Source organism: Cyprinodon variegatus, unplaced genomic scaffold, assembly GCF_000732505.1.
Source record: "Cyprinodon variegatus isolate N-32 unplaced genomic scaffold, C_variegatus-1.0 Scaffold3, whole genome shotgun sequence".
Taxonomy (NCBI): Eukaryota; Metazoa; Chordata; class Actinopteri; order Cyprinodontiformes; family Cyprinodontidae; genus Cyprinodon; species Cyprinodon variegatus.
In genome coordinates, this window is record NW_015150456.1 from 2,261,952 (window position 1) to 2,271,419 (window position 9,468).

The 9,468-nt window shown below is 39.3% G+C and overlaps 2 protein-coding genes across 6 annotated transcripts in view; one reads left to right on the top strand and one right to left on the bottom strand.

Moving 5' to 3' along the window:
- Positions 1 to 1,919, bottom strand: part of LOC107082638 (poly [ADP-ribose] polymerase 9-like) — a 15,660-nt gene extending 13,741 nt beyond the window's left edge. Inside the window, exon 1 of the mRNA XM_015371426.1 lies at positions 1,664 to 1,919. The gene's annotated coding sequence lies outside the window, so the exon portion shown is untranslated. The remainder of the gene's footprint in view (positions 1 to 1,663) is intronic.
- Positions 1,781 to 9,468, top strand: part of LOC107082597 (poly [ADP-ribose] polymerase 14-like) — a 54,369-nt gene continuing 46,681 nt past the window's right edge. For all 5 annotated transcript variants that reach the window (XM_015371401.1, XM_015371369.1, XM_015371393.1 and 2 more), the window contains exons 1-8: positions 1,781 to 2,091; positions 2,166 to 2,266; positions 2,906 to 2,936; positions 5,373 to 5,654; positions 5,734 to 5,958; positions 6,044 to 8,313; positions 8,415 to 8,645; positions 8,803 to 9,024. In XM_015371401.1, the coding sequence (XP_015226887.1) occupies positions 1,917 to 2,091; positions 2,166 to 2,266; positions 2,906 to 2,936; positions 5,373 to 5,654; positions 5,734 to 5,958; positions 6,044 to 8,313; positions 8,415 to 8,645; positions 8,803 to 9,024 (3,537 nt within the window). In that variant the 5' untranslated portion in view covers positions 1,781 to 1,916. The remainder of the gene's footprint in view (positions 2,092 to 2,165; positions 2,267 to 2,905; positions 2,937 to 5,372; positions 5,655 to 5,733; positions 5,959 to 6,043; positions 8,314 to 8,414; positions 8,646 to 8,802; positions 9,025 to 9,468) is intronic.

Genomic DNA, 9,468 nt, shown 5'->3' on the forward strand with positions numbered 1-9,468 from the left:
TGTCAACTCAAGGCACTTTCCAGTTCACCAGATCATACAGTCAAATTGATTCAAAGTTTTCTATCTAAGGAAAACCAGTTGATTGATTTGCTCAGGCTAATTGTAAGCCTACAGCCCAACAAATGTTGAAAGGGCAATATTAGTTCCATTACTTTTAATAAAAAGTAGAGATTTTACACAGTCAGTAAAGAAATGTCACAGGTGATGGTATGGGTGGATGGTCATTTAAGAAGGGGGCTAATTTTTAAGATTCTTTTAAGAAGGGGTATGCCATCCCCCTCTCAACTCGAGTATTGGTATTAAGTAGTGGTAGTATTTTTTTAGCTCTGGAGGTGATGGTGTCAGAGTTAGAGTCCCGGGTTCAGCCTGTTGAACATCCAGGAGTTAGACCTGCCCAGTAGTTAATAGCTTGGAGATATGGAAACCAGGGACATGACTATGTAGTGGTCCTCCAGCATTTCCTGAGCAGCCAAGAAATATCTGTGTGATGGTATGGAGAGACCATAGTCCTAGATCTCTGCCTAATGGTAAGAACGCGCGTTCTGACCAATCAAGATGCAAGTTTTTAATGCGCGTCTTGCAGTACCATCAAGACGGACGTAAAAAGCACCGCTTTTTGGTAAAAAGCGCCTCTTGGTGGTAAAATACGGCGAATAAAGCCGTATTTGATCTTAACATGGTAATTAGATGCGAATAGTGGCATTCTTGGCTTGCCATATAAACGCAGCATTAGGCTGAAAAGGTGTGTGCAGGACATACTGGTTGTACAGGTTCCTTAACTGATCAAGAGTTTTTTCATGTGTTTGTAATCCACTCAATGTTTTGTAAAAGAAAAAAAAAACAGAAAAGGAAAAATAGATGTTTATGACTACAGGTATAATTGACATTTTCTTCAATATTGCTTATTCCACAAGTTTCCCACTGTTCTGTGAACCAGTTACAATTTTCCCCTTTTTTTCCTTTTTAATTTAAATAGTTCCCCTTATACCTGAATACACCCTTTTTTCCCAACATACACTTTTTTCATTCTTAATATGCTTAGCTTTAATTTTAAAATGATGTTCTTTTAATATTATGCAGTCTTTTGTGTAAGTCTTGCATCTGTTTTATACTTATTTTTTGGCAATGCCACCTCACAATTTCTCTATCGATGCAGTTCTACTATTTTTCCAACAGAGGGAGACAAATCGACTGAAATACCAACGTTTCACACCTAGTAATTATTAATTTGCACAACCCCTTCCACAACTATATTTTAGAATAAACGTAACCTTCTACGTTTCTCTTAATAGAGAACGTGTTTCATTAATTTAGTTTTGTTAAATATTGCTCTGAATGTTTTGTTTAATTGTCAGTAGTCCTATCGCATGTCTATGTTTTTCGTTAATGTACAAAAACATATAAAAAAAACAACAACAAAACAACTAACTATAATATTAATAGCAAACATGCATGTGATAGTCTCAAATGTCTTTACAAATGTTCCCGATCTTCGTCTGAATATTTATCTGAAGTCGCATTTCCATGCGGATCGTGAATAGGTTAACCAATTAAAGCCCAGCTTTTGATAAATTCCGCCATAACATTAATGCGTACAGCATAAACGATTATTTCATGTTGTTATTTTATTTCCAAAGACTAAACGCAGAGGCGAAGCGCTTACCTTTCCAGGCGCATCGAGTGAAAACTGAAAGTAAAGTGGGACAGGGTGTGGACCAGTGCAAACCGGCTGTTTTGCTGGTTCGAGTTAATCAGTCTTCAAACTTGCTCATGTAAACATGTCTTTCAATAGGTTCTGCTTTGTTCTGCTCCAATCCCGCGAAGTTTAGCAGCTTCGTGTCCGCCTCTCTCCATTTCATCAGAAACAAAAGTGAAAGTGTTTGTTCAGTCAGACCAGAGCGGCTGGAAGCTGCACAATGGCGGAGAGTTATTCCTACCCTGTTCTGGTTGAGTTTGAGGAAACTAACGCAACTAGACTGAAAAATAAATTAATCAAGTATTTTCAGAGTAAGAAGTCTAATGGAGGAGACTGTGAGGTGGAGTATGAGGCTGGGAGCAGGACTGCGCTGCTGCGCTTCCGCAGGGAGGAAGGTAAGACCCGGAATATTAGTTTTATAACCAATCTTTAATAAAACCTCCTGGATTCAATCTGTTTTCTCTCACAGACCAGAAAAATGTCCTGGAAAAAAAGGCGCACCAGATCAGTTTGGATCAGGGAGTTTTAAAGCTGTCAGTTCGCCTTCCTTCAGAGGACAAAAAGAAGCAGGTGAGTTCAGAAAGTTCAAACTTTCTTCATTTATCAGACTTTTGAGTATTAAACATAAGTATTGCAACTATTAGGGCTTTTAGAATAACAATTACAGAGAAAATCTAATCTCAGTTAGTTTCTGTTATGTCATCAAAAGCCTGGCAGCAGAAGACACGCCTACAGCCTACATTTGTTTTTCTCATATTATTTTAGGACTCTTTATGTTTTTAAATCAGTTAACTTATTTGTTTGCATTGATATAAGACATTGATAGTCTGTTGAATCCATGTTTAATGATGTTTACCTGATCTGCCACAGAACAATAAACGCTTTATTGGCTTCTTGGTTAAACTCTAATGTCTAAACCTCTGATAAAGTAGACCTGATCCTGTGGGGGGTTTTATTGCTTACTGGAAATCATATGACTGATCAGAAATACAAGATGGTTCTGCCTGCTTGTATTCCTGCTTTTGTCCTTTCATTTTGTGTCTATGAGGATGCACAACAGATTAAAGTACTTTGTTTATTACCTCATAAAATATTACCTTGACTAAAGTCTATTCCTAACCAGTGGAAATGTTTTGTAGCTGAATAAAAAGCAAAAAAAACTATCAGTGTTATCAAAATTTTAATTTTTTATTTTATTTTTTTTATCAGGGAGATGACACTGATAAAGGCAGCAAAAAGTGTAAGTACCCATGAAAAATGTACTAATTGATATGAAATGTATGTATTATAAATTATCCAGTTTCCTCTTTAGTTTTCACATTTTATAGTTTCTGTTGTCTAAAATTCTTCATAACTAACTATAGGTTCCCAAATAAATTACCAAAATATGCTGTATTCTTTTTTCATTAGGTATATTTTACAACATTGCAAACATTTTTCTCAAGTTTAAAATGTATTTATGTACATAAAAATATGCAACATAATCTCAGTAACCAATAAAAAGAATAAACCTTTATGTAATAGAATAAAGTTTGTGATTTTAGTTATTAAGATAAAGTGTACTGTTCAGTGATGCTCTTAGGTATTGCTGTTGTTCATACTTATTTCACTTATTTTCACTTTAATTGCTGGAAATAGACAGTTTTGACTTAAGATTTTTAATGTTTTGACCTTTAAATACTAGTTTGCGTAACAGGCAAATTTTTATGAAGTTTGATACCAACTAGTCAAGCATAAACATACACTTTAATGTTATAGGTGCATGAATTTCTCTCTATAATATTTGGTAGAATGCACTTTTTACGTGGGGTAGTGGCGGCCTAGTGGTTAGGGCATAGGGCTTTGAATCCTGAGATCCCACAGACTGCCACTCTGGGTCCCTGAGCAAGACCCTTAACCTCACACTGCTCCCCGGGCGCCTCACAATGGCAGCCCACTGCTCCCAAAGGGGATGGGTTAAATGCAGAGAAGTAATTTCCCTCTGGGATTATTAGAGTATATATATATATATATATAAAAAAGAAAATGTTTTAAATGGCTAAAAAAAATTTTTATTTTAGTTTGAAATTTTTTTGAAGGGGTCATAGATCATATAAGGTATCTGGTGCTGGTCCTTAAGGTCTCTGAATAGGGTGTGTAACATTGGTTGGGCTGAAAATGGCATATTTGCTGTTCTATAAGTCCTAATGCAAGCCTGGTTAAAAGCCCTAGAATGAAACCACAGGTTTTCTTGCTTTAATTGTATGCTCATGAATATTTAGATGAGCTGTGCGCTGATTGGTTAGTTTAAGTTAGTTGAAGTTGCTGAGCAAAGATGCATCATAGCAACAAGCACTCACTCACTGAAACATCTAATTGTTGTTATGGTAGGGTGACCAGACACCCTCTTATTCCCAGAGAGGTCCTACTTTTCATACCTAAAAAAATGTCTAGGGGGAATTTCAAAATCGTTCGGGACTTAAGTTGACTACAGTGCAGCACTTAGTCGAAACACACTGGGCACCGAAATGAGCCGTGAGCTTCGGGGCTGGTCCGAGAACCCCAGCGGACGGGGGAAGGGAGCAAGCGGGGGACGGAGCAACTGCACCTGACCCTGTGATGGTAGCCTGGACACCAGTGGCCCCGTGCTTTCTCTCACCTACCTGGTAAGGCGAGTGGGGGGAAGCATACCGTCACTTCCCACACCAGCTCCGGAGTGGACAGCTCAGTTCGAGTGCCCGGATGCCCAGTCCTAGCATTGTTATCAACAGCTTAGCGACAGAATAATACTTACAGTATGCGGTTGTAACAGCCTTACAGTCGGAACAGCCCCTCGTTTCAGTAAAACAAGTTTAGCAAATCCTGCTTTGAACTTTACAAGATTTTGAAAGCTTTCTTCGGTAAAATGCTTTCAGCACATGAACAGCTGAGCATCAGACTTTGCAGGGATCTTCTGATAAACAAAAATAATCAATGCCTGTCGAGTCTTTGGATCCTTGGGAAGACTGGAAAAAATTTCCCCTTTCTCCATGCAGCCTGGAACACTGCATTTATGCCCGTGGTTCTGGCTCATTTTTTAATAGAGAGACTGCCTGCTTTGTAATTCTTGCTGAAGTAAACCCAACTGTAGGCTAAACAGCTAGACTCGTGTCTTACATCTACCTCTATTCATCTTCTTGGGCCAGTGAACCAGTGGGCTGGTTTGTATGTCAATTTTGGGGCATGACAAAGTTAAAGGCCAGAACCAAATAAGGCAACATCTCTGAGTTTACGTCAATTCGGGGCTTCGTTTGGATTCGCCCGTTTTATGGTGGAAGTTTAGAATTGTGAGATTTGCAGGGAAAGGAGGTGTTGATGGGGTTTGAACTTCTCTGTACGTCCATTTCACCCACTGAACTATCGTTATTCATCTATGACAATGTAAACTCAGTTTTGCATTCTGCGACCCCTTTTACTCTTGTTTTATTTATTATAATGAATATCAATCTTTTAATAATCACATTATGAAAAACATCTATAGTAGAAACTATTTTAAATTTTAAATGGGTTTTAGGACATAATTTCTTAGGACAGCTAATAGATATTTTGCCCTAAGCTCACTTTAATAGGGTTAATAATCTACTTTGCTGCTAAAGTACTTGTATTATTTGTCAGTGCACAATAGGGTACTCATTTAACTTTTATATCCAATAAACAGCGGACAAGGCAGAGACCAATAAACAGTCACCTGGAAAAGAAAAAACTATGGATGAAGATCAAATCGAGGCAAAAGGCAAAGATGAAGATTCAGACGACGAAGAGCCGTGTTCTACCTCAGCTGTCTTAGAGAACGTTCCAGAGTCTGTAACACAAGAATTCTTGGAAATGCTAGTGGAGAACATTTTGAGAGATCTAAACTCTCCAACTGCCTCCCAGAACTACATTTTGGAACTCATTCCTGACATCTCATCTGCTGTTGTGACATTCCAGAGTGGGAAAGGTAACTACTTAGTTAATGAGTGCTATTTATAACAGCTTGAAATAAAATTTTTATTAATTAATCTATTCTTTATTCTCAGATAACAGGGAGTTTATAGAAATATGTCCGCAAAATCGGATGTTCACAAAGAAGGGCTTTTCAATTCGACCCCTTGAGACCACAAAGAGGGTTGTTGTTGAAGGGTTTTCAGACTGCAGTGAAGACATGCTGCACCTCTACTTTGAGAGTAAAGGTGGAGATGTCGAAGATGTCAAACTGAACGAAGCTGAACAGTCTGCTGTTATCACATTCAAGGAAAATCAAGGTAGTTCAATTGTTGTACATACTAATTATTTTGGTTAATTCTCATGTTAAACTGTGAATTTTAAGTTTAATTATTTTCCCCACAGCTGCAAAGAAAGTCATGAATGTGAAGCACACCATAAAAAAGCAGGAAGTCAAAGTCTATCCATATTACAAATCTTTGGGCGTTGCACTGTATGGGAAAGATAAGCCATCACCAAAACTCCCTGCTTCCATATCTCAACCCACTGACACTGCTATCCTGGGATACCTTGCTGAAAACAAAACTGCTCTGGAGACCGTTCGTCGTGACTTGGAAAAACACTTCTGCATCATTACCCTGGAGAAGTCTGCTGTCCGCCTCAGTGCCCTGCATTTATTACTTAAGCAAAAAGAAGCCAAAGCCATCATCAAAGAGTGGGCAAATTCTGTGAGATCAGCCTTCACCCAGTCCGTATCTAAATTCAAATCCATCAAGTTTCCCCTAGAATCTGAGGTATGGGAAGAGTCTGTGCAGAAGATTAAAGAGAAACTCCAGAAAGAAGACGTGGTTGTAGTTCCTGACAAAACCAGTGGTAATCTTTACATGGTCGGTCTTGTAAATGAAGTTAACACACTTGAGAAACCTGTTTCAGAAGTTCTTAGCAGGATTGGAGAAAAGGTTAGACGGGAGAAATTAAGCAAGACTCAAGAAATAAATTTGCCCCCATCAATCTTTCTCCTCATTTCTCAAGATGGTATTCAGGATAAACTCCTGAAAATGTACCCAGAACTCAAACTGTCATATGACCAAAAGAAGAAAGCTTTGAAAGTAACTGGCTTTGTGGAAGAGATTATTAATGCAAACCAACTAATAAACAATGCAATGTTTGCATTAAAACGACAGAATTTAGAATTGGATCAATTTTTGCTTGACATGCTGAAGGAAGAACAACAAGAGGAGGCCACAGATGTACTTCTCACAGCCTATGGTCTAAAAGCAGCCTTAGAGATCAGTCCGCAAAGAGTACAGCTTCTTGCTGTTTCTGACAAGGATCTAATGAGTGCTCAAGACCACCTAAGCCAAATCCTGAAGTCTGAGTACATCAAGGTTGAAGACAATGACGTCTTGAAAAAGCCAGAGTGGCAGCAGCTTGTCCATCAGCTAGAAAAAGACAACAGTGTGTCAGGAATGAGAACTCAGATTAAAGTTCATCATCAGCAAGTGGTAGTGTCTGGTCAGATGGACAATGTGGACAAAGTTAGCAGTGAAATAGATGACTTTTTAACACAAAATGCCCACATTGAAGAAGTTGTTGCTGTTGAGGCAAATGTTGTCATTGAGTACCTTAAAGGTCAGGCACCCTGGTTAAAACAGCTAGAGGGTGGGGTGGATGTGTCTTTTGGAAAGGAGGAGATCATCCTAAGTGGCTGTAGAAATGCTGTACAGAGTTGCATAAGCATAGTCAAGGATTCACTCTCCTCTGTGTTCTTTGACAGCTTAAAAGTCACAAAACCAGGAGTTAAAAAATATTTTCAGAAAAAAGAATCACTTTTTGCTACCTTAGTTAAAAACGATACTGGCTGCCTGGTGCAAATGGTTGATGACTCTAATGGTTCATCAACCAAAAGCCATAGTCAAATGATTTTGCAAGATTTTGTACAAGAACAGAAACCTGTTTACAAAATCCAGACAGGTGACGGTGTGGAAATAGTGGTCTCCAAGGCAGACATATGTAGTTACTCAGTCGATGCTGTTGTCAATCCTTCAACTGATGACTTGAAACACAATGGAGGTCTTGCTTTGGCAATCTCAAAAGCAGCAGGCCCTCAGCTGCAGGCTGAATGTGACAAAATAATCAACTCAAAAGGGAAACTCAGACCTGGAGACTGTGTTGTGACCAATGCTGGGGGAAGACTTCCTTGCAAAAAAGTTATCCATGCCGTAGGACCAAGCTTTGACCCAAAAAAGCCAAAGAGGTCCGAGGCCCAGTTGAAAAGAACCGTAAAAGAAATCCTGGAACTTGCTGAGAAGTACAGCTGTGATTCTGTGGCTCTTCCTGCCATCAGCAGAAATCTCGGCTTCCCCCTAAATCTGTGCTTAAGCACCATTGTTACAACAGTCAAGCAGTACTGCGATGAAAGATATGATGACCTCACCTTGAAGGCGATTCATCTGGTGGATAATGATGATAGTGTTGTCCTTGGCATAGAGGCCGCAGTGAAACAAGAGTTTGGAACTCATGGAGTTAGTGTATCACCACAGAACCCTCGCCCCAAGCTTGGTCCAAAGCCTCCTCTAGTTAAGCTAGCTCTACCTGACCCCAGCTTGTGCCGAGCACAGACTAAAGAGGGCTTGAACATTGTTCTTAAAAAGGGAAATATTGAGGCCTCCAAGGTAAATATGCTCGCTTTTTATATTTGATTAAAGATAAAAAGGCTTTTAATAGTTTAAAACTAAAATCTTTCATTTTTTATTACATCATACCACATTTTTAGACGGAGGTAATTGTGAACACAGTGGCTGAGGATCTTGTATTGAACAAAGGGGCAGTTTCAAACGCCATCTTCAGTGCCGCTGGACCCAAGCTTCAGCAGCTGGTGCATAACCAGAAAACTGGTGGAGCACCAGGTGAGATCATCATTACTGACAGCTGCAAGCTAAAAAGCAAACAAGTTTTCCATGCGATCGCTCCAAGCTGGGACAAGGGCCAAGGAACATCTGAAAAGGTATATTATTTCCATTGGGTGTAATTTTCTATCTCAAATGTCTCTCTGCATCTAATAAGAAAACTCTGACAAACTCTGACTCTTTCAGTCCTGATCTTATACTGTTTAATTTTCTTTTTTTGGAAAAGTGAAATCTGATATACATTTTGTCTTTCAGATTCTAACTGGAATCTTTAAAGATTGCTTGGACCTTGCAGAGAATGCTCGATTGACATCCATATCTTTCCCGGCTGTTGGAACTGGAAACTTGGGTTTTCCAAAAGATCTGGTTGCCTCCTTGATGCTGGATAAAATCTTAGAGTTTAGCAGCCAGAGACAATCAAAGCACCTTAAGAAAATTGCAGTTGTTCTTTACCCTGGAGACGCCGAGACTATTAAGGTGATTAAGCAATAAATATGTATGCAGTTTTGAAGTGTTTACTAATAATAATTGACCTTTATTAATCCCATACTGGAGAAATTAACCCATACCCTTGGGGAGCATTGGGCTGCCACTGTGTGGTGCCCAGGGAGCAGTGTTTGGTTATGGGTCTTGCTCAGGGCTCCAGAGTGGCAGTCTGTGGGAGTTGAACTCATTACCTCCTAGCAGTGTTGTAGTACTCGAGATCAGTCTTGGTCTCGAGACCGGTCTTGAGACCATTTTTTGATGGTCTCGGTCTCGTATCGGACTTGACCGCATTTGGTCTCGGTCTTGTCTCGGTCTCGGGCACTGAGGACTCGGCATTTTATTTCAAGACTGGTCAAGACCACAACTGTGGAAATAACGCTAATCATCAGAATATTATCAGTTTCTTTAAGATCCTTCTTTTTATTGGATGCTTGG